At 36.9% G+C, this 14358-nt stretch overlaps 2 protein-coding genes across 8 annotated transcripts; both read right to left on the bottom strand.

Annotated features, from left to right (window-relative positions):
• Window positions 1-1858: 1858 nt before the first annotated feature.
• Window positions 1859-9371, bottom strand: LOC140765201 (U11/U12 small nuclear ribonucleoprotein 65 kDa protein). Of its 7 annotated transcripts, none has more exons than XR_012105162.1 (13): window positions 9112-9371; window positions 8189-8260; window positions 7749-7958; window positions 7081-7162; window positions 6775-6951; window positions 6518-6676; window positions 6268-6438; window positions 5358-5445; window positions 5115-5173; window positions 3565-3630; window positions 3262-3346; window positions 2489-2704; window positions 1859-2292 (listed from the first exon to the last, which is right to left on the bottom strand). XR_012105162.1 is itself a non-coding variant. In XM_073104158.1 (12 exons), the coding sequence occupies exons 1-11, from the start codon at window positions 9330-9332 to the stop codon at window positions 3263-3265; spliced, it is 1389 nt and encodes a 462-aa protein (XP_072960259.1). In that variant the 5' UTR covers window positions 9333-9371; the 3' UTR covers window positions 1859-2311; window position 3262. The 7 variants fall into 7 exon arrangements, 2 of the variants coding, with proteins under 2 accessions (XP_072960259.1, XP_072960260.1); XR_012105160.1 differs by having other exon boundaries at window positions 1859-2311; XR_012105161.1 differs by having other exon boundaries at window positions 2454-2704.
• Window positions 9372-10568: 1197 nt separating this feature from the next.
• On the bottom strand, window positions 10569-12361 carry LOC140765202 (NAC domain-containing protein 92-like). The gene is made up of 3 exons (XM_073104161.1): window positions 12035-12361; window positions 11633-11913; window positions 10569-11539 (listed from the first exon to the last, which is right to left on the bottom strand). The coding sequence occupies exons 1-3, from the start codon at window positions 12219-12221 to the stop codon at window positions 10973-10975; spliced, it is 1035 nt and encodes a 344-aa protein (XP_072960262.1). The 5' UTR covers window positions 12222-12361; the 3' UTR covers window positions 10569-10972.
• Between the last annotated feature and the right edge of the window lie 1997 nt (window positions 12362-14358).

Genomic DNA, 14358 nt, shown 5'->3' on the forward strand with positions numbered 1-14358 from the left:
CACGTTGCACTTGAAGCTTCCTCTAGTTGTTTTTTAATGTGTTTTCCGAGAAGTGGATATACTTCGGATTAAGTAAGGAGACCCACATCAAGCCCAAAAATGTGAACCCAAATCCCCCTCCCCCAAATGCTACACTAGTTTAAAATTGGAGGACCACTCCTATTATAACTTATAAGATAAATACTTAAGTCCTTCTGAATAATAATAATAATAATAATAATATATTTTATTAACCCTAGCCGATGATTTATTGGCTTCGCAATAAGTATGAGATATTGTAAAGCAAAATAGATAAGATACGAAAACGATAAATTATAAAAAGTGTTTCGACATACTGAAGAGAAATGTGAGTAACTTTAGAGACAGAGATACTGTGATGTTGAATATAGAGGAGAGCCTCACAAACGGCAACTACTTATACTTTAAGAATGAAAGTAAACCAATTAAAATATTTATTTACTAGTAGAAAGACTATAAACGTTAGTAAAAAAAAAGGAGTTAAATACTTAGTTAAATAGGAGTTAATTTTAATTATAATTTTTTTTAAAAAATTCATATTTTTAACTTGCTATATGATTATATTATATTATTAAATAAGGAGACCCACATCAAGCCTAAAAATGTGAAAACCCCCGCCCCCAAATACTAAGCTAGCTTAAAATTGGAGGACCACTCCTATTATAACTTACAATATAAATACTAAGGCCTTCCAAATAATAATAATAATAATAAAATATTTTATTAATTCTAGCCAATGATTTGTTGGCTTCGCAATAAGTATGGGAGATCAGAAAGTAAAATAGATAAGATACGAAAACAACAAATCGTAAAAAGTGTTCCGACATACTGAAGAGAAATGTGAATGAATACCTTTAGAGACGAATACGAGATACTGTGATGTTGAATATAAAGGAGAGCCTCATAAATGACAACTACTTATACTTTGAGAATAAAAGTAAATCAATTAAAATATTTATTTATTGAAATAAGTATATCGATATAAAAACATAAGATATAGAGTAGTCCCGACTAATAGAAAGACGATAAATGCCGGTGATAGAAAAAAGATTAAATGCATGGTTAAATAGGAGTTAATTTTAATTATAAATTATAATATTTAAAAAAAACAATTGTACTCAGTTGCGAACTTGCTATATTATTATATTATATTATTCATCTTTAAAATCTGAGAGAACGAACGTTACTAGTCTAAAAAACGGAACATTTGAAAGAACGTTAGAAAGCACTCAAAAGAGACGCTTTCCTCCGTGATGTACGATTTAATCACGGATATAATGGAAGTAATTAATCTGCTGCTTAATTTGAGAGGATAAGCCGTAAGGACTTAGGAGCGGATAACGTGGACCCAACCGGATAAGGGTTTTTGTCGGGTCCGTCTTATGATCTTATCCAGAGCATCTGTACCTCAGTCTCAGGTATCTCGTGACTTCGGTGTGAATCCATATAACTCGGATGTAGACGTGCTATGATTTTTTAATTTTAACTGGCTGCAATGCCTGCGGAAATTTTGAAACACTTAAAACTGCATTTATCATTTGAATTTTTGGGTTCAAACGTCACAGGATGTCTTAGATTTTAGGGTTAAATATATTTTATCCATATATTTATGGGTAGAATTATTTTTTATTCATATTTCTTATATAACAAATTCATTCTCCCCAACTATTTTAGCATTATGATCAGAGCTCTCGTGAGTGAAATAGAAACTCATTAACAGTTTTATTTTAGTCATAATTATAAAATTTTAATTTAAGTACGGAGAATAAAATACATTTAGCACTAATGTTTTATTTAATCGGTTGGGGCCAGAACTTGGGAGGACTCCTAACAATAGCTCTGACAATAAAGATGTGATTCATATATTAGACGAAAATATTAAGAAAGACTTATACTGTCAGTTTGTAGTTGAGCTCACATCAGGGAAACGAAGAACGTAATTTTCTGATAACATTTCCAAGAGAAGTCTTGGAAGAAATTTCAGTAGCTAGTTAGTAATAAAGTTGTTTGTAGCATTAACAAATATCCCACATTATCTGTACATGAACCCTCCTGCTGAACCTCAAAAACACTGCCAGAGTTGCTGCTTCAAAAATAATCTTGGATCGTATCTTCATACATTCGTGCCATAAGAATGCATTGCAGAAGCTTCATAAATAATCTCATCTTCGAACCATATTTTCATGCCATCAGAAAACTACTGCAGCAGTGCCATCATTCACCAAGATGTGATTCTCTAACAGCCCAAAGAATATATACATGCTGCCTCCTCAACTGCAGCAAAAGTAACAGCCTGGACAATCACCAAAATGTTATGCATGTAAACACTTAATCTAGGTTATAACTACAGTACCATAGTAGGAGAGTAAATGACAGCGTAATGCAACAAAGAACACAGCCAATTGATTGAGTGCAAGCATATGCATACGCATTACATGAGTTAGAAATTGTTTGCAGCTTCAGAATTTACTTTATCAGATGATTCTCCCCTATGTGTATCCGGTTTGCGCAGGTGAAATCTCAAGACATAAGAGCATCGGTTTCATGAACTGGTCAAGCAGCTAAAATAATTCTAGTGGCACTATTTCCCAGAGTAGCTGTTACAGCTTTGAGCAGCAATCAGATAGTTGCCCATCTTCTGGTAAATTGAGTTCAAAGTGCACACTATGGAAGAATTGAGTATTGCCTGAAAGAAAATACTTACTAAATCAGATATCAGTACGTCACCGCACAAAAAAGAAACTCCAGTATTTTACAATCTAATACTTACATGAGACATAAATAATAAAGAAAGCAAAAGGTTGTAAGGCTCCATATTAAAACAGCAAATTATGTAAAAGTCACGAGGATTACTGACCCTTCTGTGTGTGATCCCAAGAAACAATAGGATCATATTGATTGAAAATTGTGAGTGAGGAGAGGACAGCATAGTAAGATATATGGGCTTCCTGAAGCACAGGGCTCTTATCAATGTGTAGGGAAAGCAAGATGGATGTAGTCTTAACCAGGACCATATAATACCTTGCGTAGATAGACAAATATGGACATGCAGTGCAAATGTTTGCATAGATCTGCATGTCTACCAACATATATGCTGTAATCGTGTAACATAGGAACCGTAAAATTAATTCAGATTTTTAAAATACTCATGCCATGCTCTATAATATTAAGTAGTATTTTCGTGAGAATTTGATGTTGGCTGACTAAGATCATCTTAAGGAACCTCCGCTACAGATAATTCACCTTAGGTTGCTTTGCCTGCAGCAGGATTTCGCCCAAACTGGATGATCATTGGTTTTCCTTTGAATACATATCCATTAACTAGATTCTGCAAATAGTAAAATCATCAGGTATTAGGAACTTGCACAGTTCATTTCATTGCTCCATAGATGATGAAGTAGAAAAGAAACCAAAAACTGTTAATGGTATCTATAGTAACTAACATCGTATATGACTTAATTATGCAAAACAAAATGTCATTTAATATTCTTTTCCAAAGAGGTATATCCATATATGATTGCCCTAAAGACTTATAAACAAACAAACCAGGGCATGCTGAGCAAGATCGACTGAAGGAAATGTCACAAATGATTGACCCCTCATACGTCCCTCCTGATATTAAGAGAATGTAATTAATGCAAGGAAAATAAACGAATATGCATTCATCAGTGCTGCTAGACTAGACAGTATACCAATAAAAATCCAGCAAGGATCTCAAAGCAGTTCACATTAAGGATGAGTTCTGAAAAATAGTGTGGGACTAAACAAGTTTCAGAAGTTGCTGCACCAAGTAAGATGGACATTCATGCTATCAAATTTTAAATTCCAATTCAAAAAATCAAGATTTTCAAAAGGATAACTTTGCATCACGTACTTTAGAGATGATGATTTCACAGATATTGCTAAATGCAATTTAAAACTTATTTAATTGTACATAATATTGTCAGACCTACCATTAGGAGGAAGATAAAACTGTTCTACTTATAAGCTAATATTTTTTTTCATAGTGGCTCCTGGCTAGCTGATCAGACCTTCATGAGTTCACATCACTTTTATCAATTCCAGGTTAAAGCTCAGTTTAGCTTTTAAACTTTTCGATCTTTTCAATAATATCCACATCAGACATAAAAATAATTATATACACATCTTCTGTGCTCATTATATGGCTTATTTCAAGTCTCCTTGCCTTAATCAAACATATCAAGTCTCTTTACGCAAATCATTTAGATCTTGAATGAATTTCAATTTTTTAATAAGTTTGAAGTTCCTTTGGTAACACTCTTCAATAACCTCCTTACCCTTACCCTTCCCATCAGAACCCCAAGGCTGTGGCAGACACACCGCCCATCCACATGTCTCTAGTCAGCAAGATCATGATCAAGGCATGCTAATGCCTTTGTTCTTGATGAATTGCATAAGGCCAAGGTGCTCAAGTTACTAGTTTTATCAAATATTACTTAAAATAACAGCAAGTACATGAGCACATTAAACTTTCCAGGTAATTTTAGTCTTAGTGGCACAGGTAGTTCTCTAGGCAACTATAGGCTTTCAAGCTTCCAAAAAAATTTCCCTAGGATAACCAGGGTGGTTTGACACTACGATGGTTACCCATTTTCACAGATCTCATTGCCATATATACCTAACTGAAATGCCACAATCATGAGAGACAGAGTTCAATAGAGAGCTACCATCAAATCATAAAGACCCACTAGAGATAAGGTACATAAAACTATCTGAAAGGTAACTAATCACCCTGCAAGACCAGCAGTAACATTTCCAGCATACTTCAATATATTATTGTACAAAGATATTTCTAAGCTCTTAAGCTCAAGTATTAGAGTAGCTGACCGAAGATAGTCACAAGAAAAAAAAAATTGAAAGAAGAAACAAAACCTTATGAGTTCAATCAGATGGAGCATAATCAATTAATCATGAATAGTAAATGAAAAATAGTGGATGGGTACAGAACAGCGAAAGGATTCTACCAAGGAGAATCAGGGAAAACACAAAAGACAGAAAACTAAGCGACTAGCAAAAAAAATATAAAATAAGCATTCGCACTGTAAATGGCAACTACAAAACAGAACATATCTGACCTGCATTAACTTTATTTTTAAACCAGATCTAGCAGCATCCATACTTTCAAACAGTGACCCTGCAAGAAACATTTAACAAGAAAACTGATACATAATCTACATGAACAGAAGTAAAAATAATTGCAGAAAAATAGCAATAGTATAAAGAGAGCTAAATTGAAATTAACAAAATTAATTTAATTCTTCAATCTTCAACAAGAAACTTCACTCAAATCATTGCTTCAACATTGTAGAATGGCTTACCAAATATGAAATAGAAGTCATCAATCACAACATCTTTGGCCAAGTTCTTGATGTATAGAACAGCAGCAGGATTCCCAGGAGTGTAATTCTGAAAATGGAGAGCAATGTACTCAAAATCTATAATACAGTAATCCAAAAACAAATGAACTACCAGGATCACTTTCATGCCAAATTTCATTCTTTTCCATGGATTAACAAGTAAAAATTCCTATAACATGAAAAAAGCCTGAATACTTGAAGGCTGAAGCATCAACAAGGATCTAGTGCAACATGACACCATATGGATACAACAATCTTAATAAGATCCAATACCAAAGAAATACAGCAAATATATACATTTCAGTGTACCTTTAAGGCTTTAATTTGTTTGTCATAAATTAGTTATCACCTGTTACACTAATAATTAAGAAAATATTTTCAATTTGTTATGATAAGTGATAAATACACATCCATAACCAAAAAAAAAAAATTAACCTAGTATTCTCGTGCACCCTAAGAACAGCTCTGTGAAAATCCCTCCAGCTGAAATATTCTGCATAAAGTGGTGCATATTCAATCTAGAAAGTGTTTTATAGTTCTGGAATAAGTAAGCCTCAGAGCTAATTAAATTTAACCCTACGCAAATTAATTCAATCATTCATAAAATGTAAGAAGACCTCCCCGGTTTCTTTACTTAGCATACTTGCTTTAGTGTATACCTAGAAACAACTGCCAGCAAGTGAGGAGTTACCTTGGTGAGAAATATAAAACTCAGAGATCAAACATTCATATGTAAGGAATAAACTGCAGGAAGTACAGATAAAAATGCAATGTATCTCATCATATGACTGCTTAAATGCTCAAAATGCTTCTGCATCGCTATTGTTCTTAAATGGCATAAAAATGAGAAAGTAGCATAAAAATCCAATACCTTGAACATGGGAAGGGATAATATTTCTTCTGGGGGCAGTTTTCCGCTCTCTATCTCTTGAGGTGTTGCATAATGATTTTTCTCTAGATGCTCTGTTGATGGCTCCAGTTCTTTTGTGCTACTATCAATATCAGGAAGTTCCTTCTGCGCTGCCTTAGGGCCAATTTTTATCTGCAGAGTAGTATTGAATCACAAACTGACAAGGATTAAACTTGTTTTGATAATGAAACCCTAAGAAAGAATGAATAACCTTTAGCACTGGGTTTTTCTTTTTTATTATGGGGACCTCTTTTGGTACCAAGGCAGAAGGCTTCAATGCAACAGTTTCAGGTGCCACATCTTTATTAACTGCAGGGCCAACAATTGCTTCTCGCCTAGAACGCTTTCCTCCACGAACGTCAATATCTTCCTAGCAGTACCAAACACAATGAAACGTGATAAAAGACTTGGTGGTTAAGGAAAAGGAACTAAACAAAAATATAAAATCTACAGCTTGCAAGTGAGTACTTCCGAAGACCCCATCTCAGACTCATCACTGGAGAGATCATTAAGTTTTTCTGTATTAGAAGGGGGTGATGGCGGTGGTGGTGGAGGAGGAGCAGGCACTTGGGGAGGTAGAGGTGGAGTTGGTAATGCCATGCGAAATGGGGCTGGAATGTTCATCTTGTTCATTAAATGTAAAACCTGCCAAATACAACAGTTTCCTTCATAAAATATATAGCATTAATTTATCAAACATATTTGAGCAAATTATTTTTCTACTGAAAAATCAAACATGTTATCAGAAGAAGGGAGGAGTAGATCATTTCAAACCTGGGTATAAAAACGAGGAACAGCAATCAGAGCATTGACAATATTCGTCAGTATATTGCCATCAGGAGGTGGGTACTCATACCTATAAAACAACAAGACCGGTCAGCTAAGACAAAGAAGTTCTACATATAAAGTGTCATTAAAGAGATAATCACAGGTCAGCTGAGAGAATATTGGTTGCTCAGACCTTCTCACTGCGACCTGCTGTGAGGAGACACCCCTTGTCCCAAAGTTACATGGCTACGTTGCCCATTTGCAAATAGAAATTACACAAAAGAAAAAGAAAATTCAAAAATTATAAGTTTCTAAGCTGTCAGATGCATTAAGCAACTTTTAGAAAGAGAGTTGAAAAGGAACTGGAGTTCCTGCTCTCTGGGGCAAAATATTTTGGTGAAATGAAACTATATCTTCCCAAAAAGATCCAAACAACTATTCAAGAACCCAAATTTCCTCTAAGACAAAACAGTGGACAGTTTCTTTGACATGCAGAGAAGTGTTCTACCAGAACTTCTCCAGAAAACCAATCAAGACATAAAAAGCGCAAAAACTCTTACAGACAAATAAAATCAATTGGTACTCAAGCATGCATTGTAATGTATAATTACATTCAATGAGTCTGTTTCAATATTATGCATAAAAAAAAAATTAACACCCAATGGATTACATACTCAAGATGAGGAGGAAAAGGGTAGTCCACACCAAGTCTTGGAGCAATTGGTTCACCTCCAGATGTCAGGTTATTACGGTTTGTAAAAGAGTCTTTTATTGGGGGATGAAGCATGTCTTTTGCCAATTTATCTTGATGTTGTTGACTTGAGATCTTCGCATTTGATTGGCCTGCTCTCTCTACTGATATGACTTTCCCCAGAAACCTCAACCTAAATAATCACCCACAGCCAACAAGGATGAGAAAAAGAAAAACAGAAAACTAAACAAATAGCTATAGGCACCATTTCTTGCATATGTCAAGCTTAAAAGAAAAAGAACATGACTCATGATGGATATATAAATTCTGCAAGGAAAAGACAATATCCATCATCTAAGGTGTGAAATTGTGAACTCACAAAATGATCAAATGTAAAGATTAAGGGATGTCCCAGATGAGCACCTGTTTAATTGTGACTCTGCTTGAGTGGCCAAGGCCTCATCCTTAAAATCCACAAAGGCACAATTCCTTAACCTAGAAAAAGAATTAAGAAAAAAAGACAACAATATCAAAACAACAATGGAAGATAGCTCCGCAGGGACATGAATAACAACTAGCAAACAAGGTTCCTTTAATAGTTGATCCATGTGTCGTGGAAGGAACCTAACAAAGATTTACAATGCTGAAAACCTTATTCAGTTATTTGGATAGAAAAGGAACATGGAGAAGAGTAGTTCAGCATGCAAGAGCTAGTCATTGTCAAAGTATTTAAATTTAAGAAAGGAAAGGATTACGTGGGTCACTAGACCCAATCTCATTTATAGATATAAAAAATATGGTTCTAATCGCCTAAATAGCAGATCAACTGGGGTATATTTCTCAACAACATATCTAAATGTGCAGATGATTTCATCAAACTAACAGAGAAAGCCTTTGGATTTGTTCCTTGCGCTTCCAACTATTAAGCATTTTGTGTTTCGTCTATGACCTCGTTTTGAGCAAATAAATTAACAGTTTTATTACAATAAAACTGGATAAGTTTCGGATCCACATAGAATTATATGCACCCAAAGTAAATGCCCTTTCCTAAATTACTTTTATAACTAAGTTCATGTCTAGTTCCATGCTTCATCTGCCAGTGTGAACAGAGCAAGATTTTAGAGAAGCCACAAGTCAGCAATATTGCACACGAGATATCAGCTACCATTTCAAGGTAACGTCACCCTTGTATCCTCGAGTTACGCTGTCAATGAATTAGAACTACTATATCACAATGTCCAAACATGAAAACTACTTTTTGCAAGCCATTTCGAAAAAACAAAGCCTAAGAACGCAAGAATCGCAAAGAAGACAAACAGATCGACAGAGCCCGAGTAATTTCATACCTTCCACCGGCGCAGGGACGGACGTTGGAAGCTCCATAGTGAGAGAAGAGACGAGAGAGCATCTCGTGGGGTATCGCCTCCGGGAGATGGCGAACAAGAAGCGTCGCCGCCGACGAAGAGGAGGAGGAGACATTGGAGAGATCCTCTTGATTGGGTGGTGGACGCGGCGGCGGTGGAAAAGGGTCACCGTGGGGTGGTAAGGAGGACGACATGCTCGCCATTGCCGATGATCTCCCTGGGGTTTTCTTCTATCCTCTTCTTTTTTAAAATTTCCCCTCTTTGATGCCAGTACCTAAGCATTCTTCAGCTAGGCCCGGGCCCAACTCCAACCCCCCGATCCGGCCCATAAATTGTTCTTTTTTAAAGCCTAAGTCCGAAATTGCAACCGGGTCGGGCTTGAGTCCGGCCCGCTCCACTAACAACAGAAACTATAACCCTTATGGCCTTATCCAAATACAATAATATATTAAATTATAATATCATATATTTAATCATATCCAGTCTAACCATTAGAGTTGTAATCAAGCTCAAATCCGATCTAACTATATAAATCGGATCTCATAATTTAAAAACCGGGCCAATCTTGACGTGACTCACCAAAAAAATCTGCCACGCAGGTTGAGATCTGCGTATGTCTAGAAGCCTTGCCAAACTTGATGGTGAGAGTGATAATACATTACACTAGTTAATCCAAACACAAACCCTTAATTAGAAGGCCGATTAAATAAAATAACCATAAGAGAAGAATCCAGGGAAGCATGTCTCACAGAAATAAACATATGAGCGTTGGGATCGACGAGATGGTGACGTGGCGGGGGGAAGCTTGGAGTCATCTGGCCCCCACCCGAGCATAACGGAAAGCCAAGGTTGGTAGGAGCCGAATAGCTCAAACTTCTGGCTTCGAACCGGCTCGGCTCGGCTACACTAACTGTTTTCGAAGCAGACAGGTGTCAGTTTTATGACAGAAAATCGCGAGGTAAGTTGTGGCTTGCAAGACTTGCTAATTCCTATCAACCATGCCACCCAAGGTCCACCACACGTAGAGGTTGTAACTTGCAAGGCTACCTCTTATTGCTATCCAACTTGCCATGTCATGCCACACATCCTTCGATCCATTCCTGGATCTCGCTAATGTTAATATTGCAAGTTACAAGCTTGCAATTTTACTTCCAAACGGGGAATAGTTTACTTTCAAAACTCGGAATGATTTAGAAAGGACAGCAGCTAAGATACAGCTAATGGGTAATAGCCGAGCCAAGGTCAAGAAAATAGCACGTGGGAGGGAATATTCGCTTTCCACTCTTTTCCGGATTTTGATGCAGCAAAGGTGGGCTATTCGCTAACCAGAAAAAAAAAAAAAAGGAGAAGGAGAAGAAGAAGAGGTGGGCCTCCTCCTCCCTCCCTCTCCGAAACGCTTTGCTTTGAATGGAAAGTAAGCTATTAAGACAAGCAAATCACATGAATACAACTTCTCTCCCCCTCTCTCTCTCTCTCTCTCTCTCCCATCACCTTTAACTGAACTCCTCCACTTCCTTTCCATAGCAATACATCATCATCTCCTTGTTCTAAGTTTGTTATGGAGTCATCTTCCTTGGTGTAGGAACACACCAATTAGTTTAATATATAGAAGATAAGTAGGAAAGATGTAATCGTGGCGATCACACCGTGATCTAAATCCTCTATATAAGTTCTCAAACTGTATACATACTAGAATAATCTCAAGCTTATATATATATATATATGCATATAGCAGTATAGATATACAGCAATATTACAGTATATATCTAAAGCACAAGCAGATTCTAAACCTATGAACTAATGGAACTAACCCGCAGCAAACCAATCTGATGTTTTGATATGTTCAATACCTCCAAACAATATCGACGAAATCATCGTCGTATTGCTTGGAGAAAACCGAGGAGATCTCCGTGTTGTTATGATCATTGCTCAATCCCGTGTCCTGCGAACGGCTGACTAGCGATGTGTTAGACTGCTGCTCCACCTTGCAGTGCCTCCTTATCGCCGCCTGCGATTGTTCGACCACCGTGTTCTCGAGGTGCGAGTAGTAGTCCAAATTTGTCGACGACCCCGGGAGCGAGAAGTACTGCCCGGAAGGCGGCATCTGAGGGTACGAAAGTGAATCTTGACTCAGATTTCCTGAGCCGATCAATAGATGATGGTAGTTGATGTCTTGTAGATTGTCCATGTTCATCATGTTGGTCAGGTAAGAAGGCGGCATGGAAGGAGAGGAGGTAGAAGGAACTCCTTTGAAGTGATCAAAACCCTCATTCTCGTTGGCGTAGAAGGGATCAGTTAAAGGGGGCAATGTAGTAGGGTGCAAGAGATCATCGTTATCGATAGAGTTAGGCATTGGGCTCTTCTTGATCCCCGCCTGCTTGTTGATTATCCTACACACAACCCATTCGTCCTGCAATGTTCATAGAACTTAAATTCTTCAAACAAGGCAACAAAAGATATGAGAGCCCAAAAGATTAGATATCTATATATCTTTCTAAAGTACCTTTGAAGATTTGGCGAGATTAGAGCAAGAGAAGTTGCCTTCAAGCCTGTACTCGTGCATGACCCAGTTGGTCTTCTCTCCCTTGGGAGCTCTCCCTTTGTAGAACACAAGGGTCTTCTTCATGCCAACTAGAAATCCTCTCCTAGAGATCTCTTTATCCTTGCCTGTAGCCTTCCAATACCCAGCTTCTGTAGCTCTATTGGTCCTCATCCCAGTTGGGTACTTCCTATCCTTATGGCAAAAGAAGTAGCACACCTTCTCAGCTGCCAGCTTAGCCATGCCTATAATTTAACCACACAAAAAAATAAAACCCAACTAAGAAGAAGAGATCTACAAGAGATAGAAAGATAAGGAGAGCTAGGATGGATGAATATATATATAGATATATGTATAATTACTTACTTGGAAGTTCCCAAGGCTCACACTTGTTCAAATCCACCTCCCCAATAGCTCTTGCAATGAACCTATGGTTCCTAACCTTTGGCAAGAGGTAACTGGTTATGAGCTCCTCATCTGTGGGGTGGAATCTAAAGCCAGGAGGCAAGTCTATGCACTCGTCCCTTTGGCTGTGCACTGAAACATCTTCCATCCTTGCACGTCTAAAGAACCCAAATCTCTAGAAAACAAAAAATAACCCCAAAAAAAGAAAAAGATGTGGAACAAGAAAATTATGGAGAACAGGAAAGGGGTGACTGAGAGTTATGGAGGAGCACCAAGGCGAGCAGTGAATTGTAGGTGGATTTTTATGAAAGAAGTGAATAGAGGGAAGCGATGAACTTAAATAGAAGAGGAGAGATTATAGTTTAACTTGTTGGCTAAGGCACTTGTGGAAGAAGCCTCATTGGGGGGTTACCATTTGTTACACTATTCATTCCATCCAATAATAAAAACATATGTTGTTTTGTCTTGGTCTCGATCTCAAATCTTTTTTCATCTCGATATCTAGGTATATATATATATATATATATATATATATATATGTACTAGTATACTCATTGACAAATTTGACGACAGTTTCTGAAAAGGAGCTCTTCTTTATCTAGAGCAAGGACTGATGGAGGCATTAACTAATTCACTGTCACGTAATTATGAGAGGTAAAAAGAAAATAGTCAAGAGGGAGGAGATAATTAAGATCATAAGAGACAAGTCTGGGTTCAAAGTTTCGGAATCAAATCTATTGCACGACAACTAATTCAGAACAAAGTCGAGGATAAAAAATGGAGATTAAAAGATTAGCCAAGAGGCGAGGGTTGCCACGTCACGCAGGAGGCAGGAGGATGGGGAAAAGGTTACAACGGCCGGCCCTGGGCTCTGCTTTGGTGCGTGACCCCACGCTTATCTGGAAGCGACGGCATCGTGACGTGTCATTCCCTGGACTCACCGTAACATCCGGAAGCGGTGCTCTTCAGATTCAACTACGTGGCACGCCACGGGTGCCACGTCACTCCGGCGTGCGATTTCCGAACGGGAAAATGCTTCGTGGTTAGTGTTGTTATCCTCGTTATAATTAGTTACCATAGAGACTCTAATCAACTTGAATCATAATAAATGTACTTAATATTTAGTCATATATATATATATAGATCATAAATAAGAAATTACGATAAATAACTCGCGAAGTAGGAACCGCGTGGATCCCACATCAACGAGTGCAGAGTTTGGCAACCTTTCTTTTGACTTTTAACACCGTCAAAGGACAACGCTTCATATATTCTAGAAAAAATAAAATAAATATCCTCTAATTTCTTTCATTCGCTCACGCTAATTAATACACCAAGAATAATTAGACTACCAAGTGCCCATTGGATTCTAGATGGATGAATTAGACTACAAAATTATAACCATCACATATATTATTATTAACTATAAATTCAATTAAATAGTGGCATAAAATTACGTGGAGACTAGTTAAGATAATATTGTTTTTTGATTAAGAGATGATGATCATTAAGAGTCAAAAGATGCTTTACTTTGATTTGGCATAAAGCCATTCCCCTTTAACCAACCAGTGAACTAATTGGATCCGGGTATTTTAAAATGAAATCTTCGAGTAGAATTCCAGAATAGTGACACATGGAGACCCGCAAGAAACGGACTTGCCAGCTAACACGTGTCGGTGAAGTATTAGTAGGAGTCTATTTAGACGATCATATATATATATATATATATATATAGATATATATCCGACCTACGAATTCTTTATTGTTTATATTTTTATTTTATTTTTTTATCAAGACTTGGGTGCTAAGATGGGGTTTGAATGCTTATATTAATGCGTCACTCTAAGTACCTTTCTAATCAAACGTGGTGCATGTTTCACGTAAGGACCACCCACTATAGTGAAATAGATTTTGAAGGGAATTTTCTAAATCATACCCAATATTTTAGTGATTTTATGATTATTTTATTAAATTTGGTTAATATGGGAGTATATTGGGAACTGTCTCAACAGTATTTTAATAGGCTTACTTGCTTGTTAAATAAAACTTTCTAGAAGAATTAGTGATGGTCAAACGAATAATAGGATATCATATGGGTATAAATGGCTCAAAGACCGGCATTAATCACTAAAATTACTTCATATTCTTTAAACTTCGTGACCTTTTGTCATCTGAGTACGAATGTTTCGGTAATATATATATAGATATAGATATAATTGAAAACAAGTGACAAGAAAAGGTATTAGTATGTAGATACTATCATATACCTATCTATACATACGACT

This window comes from Typha angustifolia, chromosome 8, assembly GCF_048772165.1.
Source record: "Typha angustifolia cultivar Huaian chromosome 8, ASM4877216v1, whole genome shotgun sequence".
NCBI lineage: Eukaryota > Viridiplantae > Streptophyta > Magnoliopsida > Poales > Typhaceae > Typha > Typha angustifolia.

What these genes read in the sequence shown, in the direction of transcription:
- LOC140765201 (XM_073104158.1), bottom strand. Translation starts at nt 9,332, where the DNA reads ATGGCGAGCATGTCGTCCTCCTTACCACCCCACGGTGACCCTTTTCCA. An exon ending in TGACTTCTATTTCATATTTG is followed by an intron (nt 5,174 to 5,357) that starts GTAAGCCATTCT and finishes TGTTTCTTGCAG; the next exon opens with GGTCACTGTTTGAAAGTATG. An exon ending in TAAAAATAAAGTTAATGCAG is followed by an intron (nt 3,631 to 5,114) that starts GTCAGATATGTT and finishes TCTTAATATCAG; the next exon opens with GAGGGACGTATGAGGGGTCA.
- LOC140765202 (XM_073104161.1), bottom strand. Translation starts at nt 12,221, where the DNA reads ATGGAAGATGTTTCAGTGCACAGCCAAAGGGACGAGTGCATAGACTTG. An exon ending in TGAGCCTTGGGAACTTCCAA is followed by an intron (nt 11,914 to 12,034) that starts GTAAGTAATTAT and finishes GTTAAATTATAG; the next exon opens with GCATGGCTAAGCTGGCAGCT. An exon ending in ATCTCGCCAAATCTTCAAAG is followed by an intron (nt 11,540 to 11,632) that starts GTACTTTAGAAA and finishes TGAACATTGCAG; the next exon opens with GACGAATGGGTTGTGTGTAG.